Below are 17,572 nucleotides of genomic sequence, written 5' to 3' on the forward strand. Positions count from 1 at the left end.
GCCTTACCATCCAGAAGACAACCAAAATGAAGGCACTGCAAGTATTCCCTCTCTCTCATGAAGCCGTTTAGAGGAGTTGCCCAACCTTCTGCCAAAACCTGCACCCACTGCATATCCACCTAGAAATTAGACAGAAAGAAAACAAAAACAAAAACAAAAACAAAAACAAAAAAAAAAAAGCAAACGCACACTCATTTCAAGTATTTATGATCCCAGGCAGTAAAAACTGACATGCATTTAATTTTGAAAGTAATTGGAAACAGACATTTCAGTGATGGTTGTGGATCCTACAAATTGAAGAAAGAATAAGGAACTCCTGGAGAACAAGCTTTTCTTCTAGCATATCTGTAACACATCACCCTCCACACTTTCACCAGACAGTCTCACCGGTGGATCTCAAACATCAACGTGTACCAGACCACTTCTGGAAGGTGTGTTATAATACAGATGGCTGAATGGGTATGGGGGTATGGTGGTATAAAGTTTTAACCTTAGCAGAGGCAGAGGCAGAGGCGGGCAGATTTCTATGGGCTTAAATGCAGCGTGGAATACATAGCAAGTTTTGGGTCAGTTGGGCTACAGGGTGAGAGCCTGTCTCAATGCTAGCAAACAAACAAACAAATGCAGATTGCTTCGCATTCAATTTCCAAGGCAATGGAAATTTTATAATTCTGCCAAGTTCCCAGAACTGCAGACAGTGAAGATCTGGAAACTAGATGTTGATATTCACTAACCTAAATCAAAAGATACTTTAAACAAAGTATTTTCCAAAATGACTCCTCTCCAGACAGAGAGCCTTCATCTTACAAAGACCATTACTGCTTAAAGTTCTGGACTTGTGGTACATCCCATAAGCACAGAGAGGAGCCTGTAAACTGCATCTGTCACTCAGCAATGGATCTCAATGAGAAAGGGCTAAGCACATGGCCAATGGTGTGCAATAAAATGGAGTCTCCTACTTATTTCTCAAAGCACAATGCCCAGTTTGTGCAAGGAAACATGAGGAATTATACAGCCTCAATTCATGGAGAAACTCTTTATGGAGAATTTTTTTCCACCTTCTAGTTTTCCTTTTACTTAGTTTTCTTAAAGCCATGATAGTGGTTATTTCTTGTCTCAATTCTAGATGGCATCTGCTAGGAGCCTTAGTGACTAAATAGGACTTGTGATGAAGTATCGTAAGTGAGCAGACAGGCATTATGTCTTGTGTGTACCATAAACTGAACAGATTTGTGAGCTCCCAGACTGAAGAAAGGTCACATTAGGTGCCGTCCAAGACACCTACAGAAATATCTCTCTTTCCCTCTGTCTGTACAAACTTGGGGTCCTCCGCAATAGCCAGCTGGAATGGCTCTGCTTTGCACCCTCCCCCGCCACACACCCATTGTCTGAAACCCGACCACAACAAAGTCCATCAAGACCGACTCCGGCAAAGATCTGAACAGTATGGAAGGGTCTCTGTCAGTTTCCATCCACAGTACTGAATGGCGACACTTCCTTAAGTATCCGAGATTCTTGTTACTGCAAAAGTAGCCAACCGCTACTCCATATTCTTATTCCTTATCCTTTGTGGAGTTTTGTTTATTTTTTCTTATATATCTGTTTTAAAAATATGTATACATTATACAATTTAAAGTTAAAGTAACATTTGAGAATAACAGCTGGATATGGTGGTGCACACCTTTGATCCCAGCGCTCGGGGAGGCAGAGGCAGATAGATTGCTATGAGTTTGAGGCCAGCCTATTCTACAAAGTGAGTCCAGGACCGTCAAGGCTTCACAGAGAAACCCTGTCTTGAAAAAAATTTTTTGAGAATAAGTCAAAATTTCCACTCTCAGCCTGTCTAATTTAACTCAGCAGTTATTAATTGAGAAAAGCACCTAATGGTATCATTAGCCAGAGATATACAACAGATCTATTCTTAATGTGTCCATTTTTCTTAATATAAGGGAGAGTCAAATTGGGAAACATTGTTTAAAGGGGTAAAAAAATCATTTTAATTATTATGGATTAGCATTTCTTAATATTTTAGAAACAATCCTTTCTCTTCTGCCCCCAAATCTCACATAATTTTTGTCCTTTGATATTTCAAAATAAGCAAATGTGACCAAAAGCAAATCAAAGTCATATGAATGTGGGATTATTGTTCCCTGTCCTTGGGAACTGTGGGATACAGCACAATGCCCTGACCGTGCTGCTGCCACTCTGACTTCAAACACAGCCACTAAGCCCCCAATTTATCAAGCTAACGGTTGCACGTAAGGCTGTGTCACCCGGTTTGAAAAGCAACAGAGAACTTACTTTGTTGATTTTCAGTGCTGGTAGTGTTTCTGCATCGGTTTTTGCCAGATGAAGCTTATTCTCTGGCACGTACAGTTCCTTAACTTCATAGGAGGCATCCACAGGGACGATGTCCTTCACAGAACGAGAGGGCAGTTAGACATCTGATCCAACAATGCAGGCTTCCCCAGAAGGCATCTTAAGGAAAGAAAAAGTCAGCGTTTCTGCCAGAAAAGGGGGCTTCAGTGTCATGTTCCCTCATCGGTTTTCCTAATGTTAGTTGGTCTGCGCCCAAACAATATCCCACGCTCAAGAAGTCAGCATCATGTCCCATGATCTAGTGGAAAAGAGTAAATCTCTAGAACCTATTATGTGTCCGAAAAGGCAACTGCAAATAGAGCTGCTCTCAGATACACAGCAACAAAGATTCCGGACACAAGGCAAGCCACATAACTCCTCACTTTATACCATCTTCCCCCATGGGCCTTTATCCTGCGTGTCACTAAAGCCACCATTTTACTCACAGCATGTCAGCTGCCCTCCCACGACCTTTGACAACTAGTGCTTTCTGATCCCACATAAAATAATCTGGACTCAATTGTAGGCTTTTCATACATGTGTCCAGGCAATACTTTCTTTTTTGAAATAAAGCAATTCTCAAGAGAATGAAAAGATCTAGCTATCACCTAGGGGGGAAAAAACAAAATATACAAAATATACAAAGAGCCTTAAAACACAACAAGAAAAAAAAAATCCTGTATTCATGGGTTAGATGCCCATGGTACACGAAGCAATGTACAGATCCAATGCAGTCCTCACAGTGTTACCAACATCCTTTGCAGAGGTAGGACAAGAAAACCTAAAATACTCATAACCAAAACATCACCAACAGCCAGAGAGAAGACCTGGACGGACACCTCCCCGGAGACACAAAGATGGCATACAGGCCTGAGAAGATGCTCAGCATCACGCTGTCCCTGCCAGACTGACCAAAATCCACAGTGCGGGATGGAGCAATGCTGAGGATGGCAGAGCAGAAGTGAGAATATGAAAAGGGACAGTGGCAGAGACACGTTAGCACACATCAAGCCAGGACAAGGGATAGAGGAGGCACGCGTACAAATGACTGAAAGAAGCTGGTGTGCAAAGGCCTGATGCCCATCCCACAGAGACAAAGAATTCTATTAAAGAAGTATTTTTTTAAAAGCACAAAGCAACAGCGATCAAAGTAATTCAAACAAAAATATTAATGGAAGAACCAAATTCTCTTTGTGGGCTTATGTGTGTGCGTGTGTGTGTGTGTGTGTGTGTGTGTGTGTGTGTGTGTACATGCTCATGTGTGAGAGTACACATGGAAGCCAGAGACCAACATCAGATGTCTTCCTCGGTCACTTTGTATCATGCGTGTGTGTGTGTGTGCATGCGTGAGTGTGTGTGTGTGTGTGTGTGTGTGTGTGTGTGTGTGTGCACGTGCGTGTGTGCTCACCCATGAGTGTTCTGAAGTCTACACTGAGCCTCTTCTACCACTCCCGCCCTATTTTCTGAGATAGGGTCTCTCATTGAACGGGAAGCTCGCTCAGCACCTCAGCTAAAGGTGGACTGGGTGTATAGCCACAGTGCCATAAGCATCTGTAGCCTAGTGAGTCCGTAGCAGCGATGATGATTGCACAAAATCACTTCATAGTGCATTTCTCAGAACACGCCGCATCTGACACACAAGCTCAACATGCCGCCTGTCTTTATCTGGTCCTACAGCAAAAAAAAGAAACACTGACGGTGACAATAACAATAACCAGAGGCTAAATCACGTGTCTGCACCAAAAGGGACATGAAGACAGGAGGTAGCTGTTTAAGCCATCCCTGTGGGGTCTGGGGATCTAGGGGGTATCAGCGGCCTAGAGCTCTATCTTCTCAGATACTCGGCGGCTCCCACGGTGGTACAACAGAGGGAAACACAGCTCAGCACCATCTAAGCAGGCCACAGAACCTGGCTTCCCCCACGGTTACATTTAAGGCTTCTGACCTTCTCCAAAATATACATACTGGAAAAGAAATAACAAAATCAAAAACCACAGCCAGCTACAACAGCCAGCGTGGCCCTGCAACTGGCATGGAGCACAGCAGCATTTCCCGAGGCCTCTGTCCCTTGAGTGTCCCACTAACCAACGAGGGAAGTAGGAAGCATGTATAGGAGGCAAAACAGCCCAGCAGAAGACACTCCATAACCTCCCGGACCTTCCATACTTCATTCTATTTACTGAGGAGGAAAACTGTACAAAGTCATTAAAGAAGAAAGTGAGCCAAGGCAGCCCAGCTCATCCAGCTGCCTCCAGTCTGACTTGGAGGATTTCACATGCAACCATGGACTCATAAGGTGAGCTGCTGCTCCCATAAATGACCCCACACCAACGGGAGTACATGTCATCTTTGCAGGAAGCGGGGGGGGGGGGGAGGAGAAGAATGGGACAGACAGGTCAGGATTATATAGAATGTTCAACTTTATAAGTATGCATCAAAAAGGAAAAATCACATACAAAGGAAAAGAAAAGGATTCTTCTTTAAATTCCAGCCAGATAAGATAAGCTTAGTTGCTGCTCTCTGCATTTACTTTCAGTGTGAGGAGAGCAGTTGGTAGGACTTGGGAATGAGCACAGAAAAATGACCTATATCCTTCTATGTATGTGCCACAATCGCTTGCCCATTATCCTGCTTAGCTGCTCTCCGCCATGGGGGCAGTGCAGGGCAGACGGCCTTTCGGAAGTCTCTACCAAGCCTGTGATACTTCAACTGGGATGTGAAGGTCCAGAGATGCCTTTCCCCAAGGGACAGCAGGACACTCACAAAGCAGCTGCACAAACCCCACGTGTTGAGCTAGACACACAAGCTCCCAATGTCACACTAAGCCATACATGTTCTTGGCAGCTGCAAAATAAAGAACCAAAATCCTCTTTGGGAAATAAACACTAAAAGTAACAAATTACATAAGCGAACAGCTACTCATTAGGCTTCTGTAAGAATGACGACAGTAAAATTCACAGAAAGGACACGAAAGTCAGTGAGCTAGTCACAAAATTTAAGGGACACATTTTCAAACCCAAAGGAGATAGAAGGTAGCAGGAGCCCGTAGGTCAGTTATTCCTGATGTTCTTGCTGCTACTGTAGTGACGGAAGAAGAGAAGACATTTTGTAAATAAGAATGTGTGGTCTGTGCTGCAATTCTACATACGGCCTTCAGCGGGCTCCCTCGCCTCACAGCCGGGTGCCTCCTTTATTCCTCAACTACTTAAAAAAAAAAAATCCAGGATAAACATACTAAAATCTATAGGACTAAAGAAGCTAAACAACAAGGAGGATCCTAGGGAAGACACTTAATCCTCATTTAGAAGGGCAAACAGGATAGACATCAGAAGTAGGCGAAGAGCAGGCAGAGCCTTCCACAGGGAGCCTCTGAAAGACTCTACCCACCAGCATATTGAAGGAGATACTGAGACTTAGCCAAACTTTGGGCAGAGTGCCAGAATCCTTAAATGGAAGAAGAGGGAGATAGAAAGACGACCTGGAGGGCACAGGAACTCCACAAGGAGAACAACAGAACCAAAATACCTGGGCCCAGGGGGAGCCTGTAGAGAATGATACTCCAACTAAGGATCATGCATGAAGAGAACCTAGACCCCCTGTTCAAAGGAAGCCCGTTGTATCCTCAGTTTCCAAATGGGTTCCCTAGTAAAGGGTACAGGGCTTCCTCTGACATGAACTCAGTGGCTAGCTCTTTGATCACCTCCCCCTGGGTGGGGGTGGGGGAGGTCCAGCCTTGCCAGGCCACAGAGGAAGATGATGCAGCCAGCCTGATGAGACCTGATAAGCTAGGGTCAGATAGAGGGGAGAAGGTGATCCCCTATCAAGGGACTAGGGAAAGGACATAGGGGGAGAAGAGGAAGGGTGGGTAGAACTGGGAGGAAATGAGGGAGAGGGCTACAGCCAGGATACAAAGTGAAAAAACTGTAATAAGTAAATAGACAAATAAATGAAATTTAAAAAGAAAAAAGACGCAGATACACACTCTCCAGGGCTGGTGTGAGAAAGAAATGGCATGGTGTCTGAACCAGGGGGCTAACATTTCCAGGGATCCTCCCTGTTCCAAAGGCTTCACTTGTTCAATTGCCCTAATACCTGCCTGCCGAGGCTGAGGAAACTGCTGCTGTCTGGCCCTTCCACACGTAAGGGGCCTAAGGCCCGAGAGAGTAACGGGTCCTGCTGGACTGCTTCCGGTGCACGTTAGCACACTGGCAGTAAATGAGGACCATGATGGCACGCATACTTGCTCCACGCTGGAATCCACCCTCAGCTCCTGATGCCAGCACGTTAGCTCGCGGAATTCTCCCTGAGCTAAGGCAGGCACTCTTACTAACTCTCTTTCACATATGAAAGAAATGAGGCCAGGGACCAAGTTTTTTTTTTCCAAGGCCATAAAATTCGATCAACACAGGTGTTAAAATCAAAATGTCAACTCCAAAAAAATGTATCCTGTGGTCTTTTCCCCATCGAAGACTAAGTTATGAAACTCTGTCAAACGCCTTGTTATAATTTACCTTCAAAAATAAATTCTGTTAAACAGTTATAATTCTAAGGGGTTCCAGTCTGTGTGAGATCTTTCGGTACATTGATGATGCTCTTCATTAAAAAAAGATAGCCGACATTCCTATTTGGCCTGGAAAAGTTTTTCAAGGACTGGTGAACAGCTGTAAACCTACTTCTTCAAGCCCCGTTGCAGTAGACACCAGAGAAGCCCCCTCCACTGCCATCGCCTTGCAGCTCTTGGCGTTGTGAAGAGCAGAATACTCGATATGGGAACAAGTGGCATAAAATGTCCACAAAGCCAGTCTCAGCCCCACATTGGGAAGGGCCACTCCTGTTGCTTGCTTTACCCTGTCTTTGCTGTATTACACAGTCGGGGACGGAGGGGACACACCTTGTGGTTTTGGAACTGGAACTCTCCCACATTTCATGTTGATAACTGTCAACAAGCTGGAGACATCGGAAGCACCAGTGAACCTGATACAACAGGGTGCTTTTAATTTTTAGCTGGTTTCCTCGGCCAGCAACCCAAGGTGCAGCTCCCAAAAATCAATGCATCATAGCAGCTTCACCATGGCAATGCTCCAAGCACGTGGCTGGAGCTGGTGGAGCCGTGTTCTTTCCTCAAGTAGGAGCAAGCCTTCCTCAGAAACACAGCATGGAGGGTACTCATGGCCAGCTGACTCTGCCAGCCATGAACGCAGCAAGATCCTGCAAAGGAGCCAGTGCTTGTGCAAGTAATAGCCTCCTTCTGACCAGGTCACGTCAGCCCACAAATACACAAATGATTTGTGGGGAAAGCTGAGTGCCTCCAAGGTGAGTAGTGTGAGGAGACAGAGAGAAAACAACCAAGTTCAAACTATGCCTTAAAGGAACTCATTTGTATTGTAACTTAGCATATATGCACGCTTCATCAGGTCCCGCTTTTAAATATCAACATGGAGGCTACAATCAGTTTCCAAAATCAGGCCAAAATAGTTTCACAGTTTATTCTTAAGTCAGAATAATTTTTCATCACAAGCATTCAACAAAATTCTTCCCCTTGCAGGTTCATATCTAACAATCTCTGTGAAACGAATTCTAGCCTTACAACGTGGTGTACATTTCTTGTGGTGGATAACCAATGCTACATCAAGAGTTTGCTACTGTTCTTCTGAAAAGATAAAGTTCATATTTCTGGCACTAACACAAGCGCAATGTCAGGAGTCAAGGGGAAGACAGAAATCTGCTCAGTGGAAGTGAGCTCTGTGTGAATTCTTGTAGAAATAAGGCAACTAATCAACAGAAATACAAAAAGAACCTTAACAGTGCAGACACAGGGCTGGAGAGATGGCTCAGTGGTTAAGAGCACTGGCTACTTTTCCAGAGGATCTGGGTTCAATTCCCAGCACCCACATGGCGGCTCTCTCTGCTTTCAGAGGATCGAATGCCTTTTTCTGGTCTCTGCAGGCACAGGGCACACACATGGTACACAGACATGCTAATACAAAAAACACCCACACACATAAATAAATATATATATATTATATATATATATATATATATATACACATTATTTTAAATGTAGACACAGCCAGTTTCTAGAATCTTCTAATGTAAACCTCAGTCTCTAAAACCACCACTACATACCCAAAAGACTGATGCCACCTCAAAGTGAAACTGGATACCTAGACAGCAGAATGCAGAGTCCATGCCACATGAACTAACTGCTTTATCCAGTACAGACCGGCCTGGCAATGAGAAACACTGTGCCATTGTTATCATCCATATAATTCCTGTTATTTCTGCAAATTTTCTTTCAAACAAAAAACAGATCACAGCCAGGCCAGAGAAAGTCTTCACACGCCTCGACACCTCGCCTATCTGAGGCTCCCATGTTCTATAACGAAGGTAACAGGGGCTCAGACTGCTCAAGGGTCTGGAGCAGAGGTCAGTGAAGAAGTCACACGTGACCCATAATGAGAGCTGAGTTCCATCCCTCCAAGTACAGAACTATTGGATGTTATGAATTTTAAATATTCACAATTTAAAGATGGATACCCACACTTTTTCTTTAATTGACCAAACACTATCTAAAACTGATGTATGTAACATCTGCCTCCTTGGTTGGGCAGTTGTTTGCTTCTACTTGGAAACTGGTAAGCAAGTCACTCATTCACCCTCTAACACCACCAACTCTTGTCCTCTCATTTGCATCTTCCTGTAGAAGCCTGAGCGTGTTAATAAACAGTGATTCCACACTTTAAGTTTTTTTTTCCTCTATGTACTTGCTGCACTTTCTTCTGCAGCCAGATCTGCTCAACAGATTGAATGCTGGGGCTCATTCACATTTTCATGCAACTATTAAGTTTCTATTATCTCAACTACATGAATCCAAAGCATGAGCAAACGACATTCTGGCAACACTTTAAAACTGAGCTACAAAGTCTGGTTTTTATGTGCAGTATAAAACCCATTTGGAGCACTAACCCACCATTTTGTAAGAAGACAAACCTTTAAATAATTTATAGCACTAGTAAATCCAGAGTTCCTGGTAGATTTAAAAACAGCATTTAAAATATCACTTTAGATTAAAACCAGCGGCCAGAAGCCTACTCCCTCGTGTTCTAACAGGCCAAGTTAAAATGCGATGCTAGCAGGCCATCTAGTGATCACTTAAGGGCTAGTGGGGAAAAAAAAAGGCAAAGCCTCGAGCTTGCTTCTCTTCTACGTAATCAAATAAATGCATGCAAATGAAGCAAGTTAAAAAAACAAAGGGCCTTTGGGTAACTGCTGAGACATGTATTTTAATGTAAATGAATATATCACACATCCAGAGGGAAATTAGACTTGAAAGTACTCATATATCCAAAGGCCTCACAGCTGTAACACCCACTTTTCTTGAACATGCAAAATAAAAATTTATTTTCATTGATGCCAATAAGTTAAGAATTCCAGTTAGAGGGTGCTGGTGCCTGCCTTTAATCCCAGCCTTCGGGAAGCAGGGGCAGGCAGATCTCTGTTTGAGGCCAGCTTGGTCTAAAGTGCAAGTTCCAGGACAACTAGAGCTACACAGAGAAAGCCTGTCTCGAAAACCTAAATATAAATAAAATAAAATAAGGCAGGTAGAATTCATTTCAGAGCGTCTCCCCAGAAGAATGCTGACAAGAAAGTGCCACATGCCATAATTATTCCCGTGGGTGCAGCCTTCTCAGGCTTCTTCATGCTCTCAAAATTCCCAGACCGCATTAGCTTCCCGTCTCTACACAAAGCCACAGCACAGTGGGAAATGGATGCTATATTTGGTCTTTGTCCCCAGTACCTAGCACAGAACTACAAGATTTGAACCTCCTAAGTGATAATGTCTTCCATATGGAGAGACTGTTGGCTGATGTCTCCTGGACAGCTTCAGGACTGGGTTTTGCCGCGAGAGGGATTACCTTGGTTACAGGTTGGTAACTGTCGGCCTCACGTCACGCCTCCTTATTCAGTCATTGCCTACGGGAAGCCTCCAGAAGAACCCCCGAACAATGGGGTTCAGAGGTTCCTGGGCTGCTCTACATGTGGAGGTGCTAAGAGAGAGGCAGCCTAAAGAAGGCACAGAGACTTGGTTCCCTATACCCCACACTATCCTAGGCATCCCTTCCACCACGCTCTTCCTGAACTGCCGAAAAACCAGCAACCATCAAGACTTGAGTCATTCTGACCAATTTACAAAACCTAAAGAGAGGTACCCTGAGTTACAGAAACAGCTGGGCAGAAAAGCAGGTGACCTAGGCAACTGCCTTCATGACTCACGTACGAACAGGTGACCTGAGACTGAGCCCTTAACCCGTGAACTACACTGACTCCAGAAAGGATCAGAACTGGCTTGATCTCTTGGGATATGCCAATGACGTCAGAGGTGAGAGAACTGGCTGCTGTGAGAAAAAAAAAAAAAGAGCAAAAATCCTTTAAAGTAACTTTGAAGCAGAGAGAAATTTTCCTGCATTTATTTCAGAGATACGGTTTTCATTATAAGCAGCATTTTATTAGTGTCCCAAGCAAGGAGAGGGGCTCATGCCCATGAGATAATGAGCTGCCACAGGCAACTGCTGGAAGCCTGCACAGAAAACGCTGTACAGGTCCATCTGCCCACCTTGGACTGGGTGCCATCCACGTTAATGATGCTTACAGCCAAGGACGACCGTTTCAAACAAACGTCATTTAGCCCCCTCATTTAGCCTTCAAAAATCCCTGCCTCAGCCAGGTACGGCGGTCTTTAATCCCAGAAGGAGGCAGAGGCAGGCAGATCGCTGCAAGTTCAAGGCCAACCTGATCTACAGAGTGAGTCCAGGACAGCCAGGGCTATACAGAGAAACCCTGTCTCAAATAATAATAATAATAATAATAATAATAACAATAATAATAATCCTGCCTCCTTGCAGGGCATGGTGATATACACCTTTAATCCTAGCACTCAGAAGGCAGAGGCAGGCAGGTCTCTGAGTTCAAGGCCAACCTAATCTACATATAAAGTTTCAGGATACCCAGGGAGGCCTTATCTTAAATAATAATAACAATAATAATAAATTAATTAAAACTCACAGGGACATCTCTCAGTAGTTAATAACGCTTGCTGCTCTTTCACAAGACTCAAATTCAGTTCCTAACATCCATGCTGGGCAGCACATACACGCACACACACAACCACAAACAAACATGCACAAATAAATAAACCTTTAAACAAAAATAGCCTACCATGACCTTATTTCCCACCATGTAGAACGTTTCTCACTGCCTAGATTCAAACTTGGGAAGTTTCTGTCTCTGCCTAATAAACATCTTTTCCAAGACAGGCAGTATTGTCCTTGAGTTTCTCTAGAGTACTTTTGAAGTATTCTAAAAATATTCAGTCTCTGTAAGATCAAGGATTCCTTTCTCTCTATTTCTTAATCCCATCTACACTCAGAAATCACCTATCAAAGAATGTGAAAAAGGATCAGACAAAAGATTCATATTTTAGTAAAAAAAAAAAACTAAAAAAGGGAGTAATTTAGAATTTAGAAGTAATGGTCATTAGAAAGACCCAAGTGTGAGCTGCAGAATCTACCCTGTGACAATGCCAATCCCAGCTGATCAAACTATTCTGAGATTACATCACAAACCCAACCCTGCTTCCCATCAGTAACATGGTGATGTTATAGCTATCCTATACTGTATTTAGGCCTATACTGTAAACTGAGTAGGCCGACCTCCTTTGCTTAAGTCACCACTGCGCTCCACCCACTCATCGCCCTCACCCTCCAATCTATTTGAGATTCCACCACGTGCTCTCCCTTAACCACCTCGGGAAACCTCCCAAACATCTCTGCAATAATAATGGCGATGAACTGCATTTATTAGCCCTGGCTGGAGACTGCACAGACTGCATCATACCAAGTCTCCTATGGGAAAGCGCTCTGCATCCCACCAACTAAAACCTGTGATCTGTCAGCTAGTCACTGGCTTCTCCAGGTGCCCTAAGGCTTATTTGAGATTCAGCTTTGCCAGGAAACAATCAAAGAGAATTCATGTCAGAAGAGATGTGGTTTGTCTGTGTGTGCCTTCCTCCCATTGTTATTTTGAATTCTACATCATGCTACAAAAGAAGAAACAAACTAATTTGTACACGGCCATCCTGTCTATACACTATAGACTAAGTAGGAGTGGCAAGGACTGGACATGCAGATCCATAAAGCAACTGTACTATTTGTTTGGCCACCACATCCCAGTGTTTGCTGTAGTGCCTATCACATATGGCATTGAATGGTTCTCCAGTTATTGGGATTCATCAAGCACAGCAGAGCAGTACTCATATGCTGTCAGGGATGTCATTTGCTTAGGACAGCATATAAACTCAAATCCTTTTCCCCAAACAAGGTTGATACCAAGAGAACATAATTATAGGAACAAGGCCCTAGGATTTCTTCTCTCGTTACCCAGTGTAATGATAAAAAAAAAAAATCTTCATAAGATAGCTTCTCTGTTCTAAATCCATACAACCATATCACTTTCTAGACATAGATAGAATAATAGGAAGTTTTAAGTGTACTGAGAAGACTCCTAAAAAATAAGCACAGAGATACATAAAAATCATTCTGAAATCCCCAGACACAGAATCCAACACAGCTATAAGCAAACCTAATTTCTCTGAAATACTCCCAAGGTTTTGTGTGGGTGAAATGAGATGACACATACAGAGATCTGAGTGCAAAGATCTCTTATGAAGAGGCCACAAAAACGGGGCGGGGGGGAGTGTGGAGGGAGGCTCAATGGTTAAAAGCACTAGCTGTTTCTCCAGAGGACCTGGCAGCTAACAATTCTCTGTAATTCTAGTTACGGGGGATTCTCACTTCCAAGAGCATTGCACATATATGGCGCAGGCAGATGTGCAAGCAAAACACCCATACACATAAAACAAAAATAAGCAAATCCCTAATTTAAAACAAACATAAGGAAGAGAGCATTAAAAGATAAACTGGGAGGGAGAAATGGGCCACTGCCCCAGCTTCTAAAAGTCAAAAACTAAAAATTGTGAAAGACACGAAGTGCTACATGTATTACAATACTCAGCAAATGTCAGTCTTTTCTGCCTCTTTTTGAGACGTTAGGTAAAAGTGTCTAACCATCATGTTGTCTGGCAATTATAAGACATATAAACAGGATAATTGCTACAACCTCTAATTAAGAGGAAATGACTACAGAGATTAATATAGACACAGAAAGAGAAGGGAGGAGGAGGAGCAGGAGGAAGTATATGCTGTGGTAGAATACATAACGGCAATACACTTGAAGGTATGTATCTTAGAACCAAACTGTGAAGAATTCCCAAAACAAATCACCATGGTTCTGAGAAAAAAAAAATGGAAAATCAGGAAAGAAAAAGGAAATACTTAGATTAAACTTCAGAGAGATGATTCTGTGGATGAAATAAAAGGCACACAACAGAGGCATGGTCACAAATTCAGAGTAGCACTGACCCTGTTCTCTGACCAACGTAAACCGCATGCATTACAGGCACCACACAGGTCTGTGCCTTGCTTTTCAGAACTACAGTAAAAACCCAAGTAACTGGGACACGACGTATCACTTGTGCTCAATGTCGGATAAGAAAGGACATTTGTAAAAAACTTAACGTGACATAGTTAGTATTTCGCTGAAAGACGTGTGGGACTCTGTGCCATTCCTAGACTTAGAACTGCAGAATCTTCACAGAATAAACATGCAAGGAACATAAATCATCTTCCTCCTTGCATGACATATGTGCCTGGTACCCTAAGAGGCCAAGAGGGGGAATAAGATTCGCCTGGCACTGGAGTGCCAACCATGGGCCTCTATGTGCGTGCTGGGAGTCAAATCTAGTATCTCTGGAAGAGCAGCAGTATTCTTAACCACTGAGGCAACTCTCCAGTCCCAAAACTGTTTGTTCATGATTATTATGATTTAAAAACTCCTAGGCAATGCATGGTAATTGCATGCCTTTAATCCCAGCAGTCAAAAGGCAGACACATGTCTGGCAGTTTGACGCACGCCCCACCTACACAGGGAGCTCCAGGACAGCCAGGACTGTAAAGAGACCCTATCCCAGAAACCAAAACTAAACAAACAAAAAACACCTTATAAGCATGTTAGTATATTTGGTACAATAATTGAGAAACTTAAAAATAAATGAACTCAAACAATAAAAGCTAAAATATTAACTGGAAATAAGTGCGGCACCTGTGGACACGACCCTAGTGCTTGGCATATGGCTAACTGGAGTGCCTGATGGGAGAACAGGTGATGATGCAAAAGAAACGTTTAAAGAGAGAATGGCTAGACTGATGATTACGCACTGGACACACACCTACATGCGGGAGCCACAGCAGCTGTGCACACGGAAGCCACATCAGTTAAAACAATGACATGGCCATGAATTCTCAAAAACCGCTAAAGTGCTAAATAAGCAGGGTGGGACACGCCTACCTCTAATCTCAGCCTTGGGAAGGCAGAGGCAAGATGGAGGCTAGCCTGGTCTACACAGTGAGTTCTAGGCCAGCCAGGGCTACAGAGTAAGAGCCTGTCTCAGATAAATCAAACGACTGTGGAGGGAAATCTGTACAGGACTGCAAGAAAGAAATTCCGCCCAGCAAAAAATACCTTTCAAAGACCCAGCACAGAAAGACGCTCCAAAACAAGCAGAACGCTCCTCTGCCTCCGGACACACCAGGAGCCCCTGGGTAGCAGCTCCTAACGCATGTCCCGGGAGTTGTGTGCTACTGTTTCTTCTTCTTTGACCTACAATGCAAACCCCCAAGGATGGAGTCCTGCCTGGTGAACCTCTGCATTGCCAGTGCCTCGGTTAGTTTGTTAGTGCGGACATCAGTAGGGTGTTCATTCATGTCTGGTTGGCGGAAGATGAGGAACGACTGTTGGTACCACTTTGGAGAGAAGAAAGGGAGCGTGACAGCAGAGGACTAGACGAGAGCCCAGAGGTTATTAACAGGAAGCCTAGAAACTGAAGATGAAGGAAAAATCCTCCTAAGATGATGTCGCTGGCCTGAAGGTAGTGTTTAGGGCACCAGTGGCACACACATGCATATCTGTGCACATAAAAAGTCAGAGTGGTGCAGTGGCCATTTCCTATTGTTTCTATTTATTCAGAGAAAACATTTGAATAAAAAAATTAACTTGCCGGGAGGTGTTGACAGACACCTCTGATCCCAGGGCCGTTAATACCCAGGCAGAGGCAGGCAGATCTCTCAGCTTGAGGCTAGGCTGGTCTACAGAGTGAGTTTTAAGACATCCAGGGCTACACAGAGAAACCCTGTCTCAAAACCCCAAAGAACAAAAGCAAAACAAAAATTAGAAGGAAAGTCTTATGCTAGCTGCCTGAAATATATATTTTTAATACAGAACACTTCAAAGGTGAAACATATAGATTTAGGCAGAGATTGTGTGAGAGAGACTATAGAAGAAAAGGAACTCTGGTCAGAATTTTTTTGCATAAAAAAAGGGAAGTCCAAACAATAGGGCATGACACATCCCCACCCGCTTCCCCCACAGTGGAAGTGGTCAGCACAGGCACACATAACACACCTAACAAGATGGAACTCTGGAGGCCAAGTTCCATCACCCACACAGACGCCGGGCCCTCTCCAGCTAAAGCAAACTACAGCGGCAGTGGAGTGAAAGAACAGGTAATGGGTAGTTTTAGAGGAAAGAAAAACTACCTCTAAAACCAGAATGAAATCCAAGGGAACCACATGTCTGCTATCGGGCCATCGGGCCCGGTGCCTCGGATGCCTCCATATGCCCAGGAGCCACGGAGAGGCACTTCAATCCAGGAACCCTCCATCCATAAGACCCTTCTCTAAAATCTAGCCAGAAGTGTGTCACCAAGCCCAGACAGGTGTGTACTCCTCAGATACCTGAGGAGATGTAAAAACTCTGTGTGCCTCAAGGTAGGGTCTAACACCAAGCCATACAGCAGAATAATCCACTGTTCCTAGGCTGGTAAAATGAACGATCAAATAGGTTCTATGACTCGCAACCTCTCCTACATTTACAATACCTGGGATTTATGTGTTGCGCATGCCTCACAACGCTGACATGATAGCGTTCAGAAAGCTACTAGTTTTAGTAAAGAACTTGAAATACACGCTTCTCAGCCAGGTCATTTTTTGAGAGGCCAAGTTCTCAGCAGTTCTCGCCTCTGGTCCCTGCCTCTGCTCGCTCGCGCTCACCCGTTCCTGGAGAAGCTCCACCACTTGCTGCACGCAGTCATTGACGTCACAGGAATCCGTTTTCAGCACCAGCTCCGGGGCCTCTGGTTTCTCATACTCAGAATCGATCCCAGTGAAGCCTTTAAAGGACAGCAGACAACGGAGGGAGGCGGAAATGTAAAGGGTTAATTTCATCTGTACCCACCTGCCCTGAGGCTGAGGCCTACCACTAGCCTGTCATGCCATGTTATGTTATGGCGCTGACGCCTTCCTTGGGAGACTTCTAGTTAAACTTTATTTCTTCTTCACACATACAGTCAATTCTCACTACTCAGCGTAGTTTTATGTTCAACAAGGTTGTCACAAATGCTAAGTGGACATGGAAGTGAACATGTCTCCTCACGGAAACACAAGGTCAGGTTCCTGCCGCCGAGACCCGGCCTACTTGCTCTCAAAAACTACAGAACCAGGAAGACAGATCAGTGAGTAACGGGACTTGCCACCAAACCTAACAACCAGAGTTCATAAGGAACTTGGTAGAAGAAGACAGCAAACTCTATTTATCCTCTGACCTACACACCCATGCCTGATGATAAATAAGTTTAATACATAACAGAATTGCTATACAACATTTTCAGCATGGTTGGGGGGGGGAGAGTCACTTTAAACAACATTACTCAAAATAGAGAAGCATGAAAATGTAAAATAACAAATCTGCTTTCTTGCCCACCATCATCACTCACTCCAGGCAGGCAGCCTGTTCTTTCTGAGTCAAGAAGGTGCCAGTTTAATGGATGAAAGGGAGAACAGGAAGTAGCCTCATCAACGAGCTGGGTCCTGAGGTGGCAAGGTTTGGCATCAGCTTGACTCAAAACACTAGATATCACTGGGGCAGGTAGAATTGGCCTCAGCTGCTTATTCCCAGGCCCAAATACAAGAAAACTGTGCAGCAAACACTGTCCTCCCCAATTTCCTTTTCCCTTTCCTAAGCCAAAAATTAAATACCCAAATCT

The 17,572-nt window shown here is 44.0% G+C and overlaps 1 protein-coding gene across 3 annotated transcripts in view; it reads right to left on the bottom strand.

The window, feature by feature from the left end:
• Window positions 1–17,572, bottom strand: part of Papss1 (3'-phosphoadenosine 5'-phosphosulfate synthase 1) — an 82,201-nt gene that overhangs the window by 48,245 nt on the left and 16,384 nt on the right. For all 3 annotated transcript variants that reach the window (XM_060392679.1, XM_021663892.2, XM_060392680.1), the window contains exons 5-7: window positions 16,581–16,699; window positions 2,302–2,415; window positions 8–119 (exon numbers count right to left, since the gene is read on the bottom strand). In XM_060392679.1, the coding sequence (XP_060248662.1) occupies window positions 8–119; window positions 2,302–2,415; window positions 16,581–16,699 (345 nt within the window). The remainder of the gene's footprint in view (window positions 1–7; window positions 120–2,301; window positions 2,416–16,580; window positions 16,700–17,572) is intronic.

The sequence above is a fragment of the Meriones unguiculatus genome, chromosome 10, assembly GCF_030254825.1.
Source record: "Meriones unguiculatus strain TT.TT164.6M chromosome 10, Bangor_MerUng_6.1, whole genome shotgun sequence".
Taxonomy (NCBI): Eukaryota; Metazoa; Chordata; class Mammalia; order Rodentia; family Muridae; genus Meriones; species Meriones unguiculatus.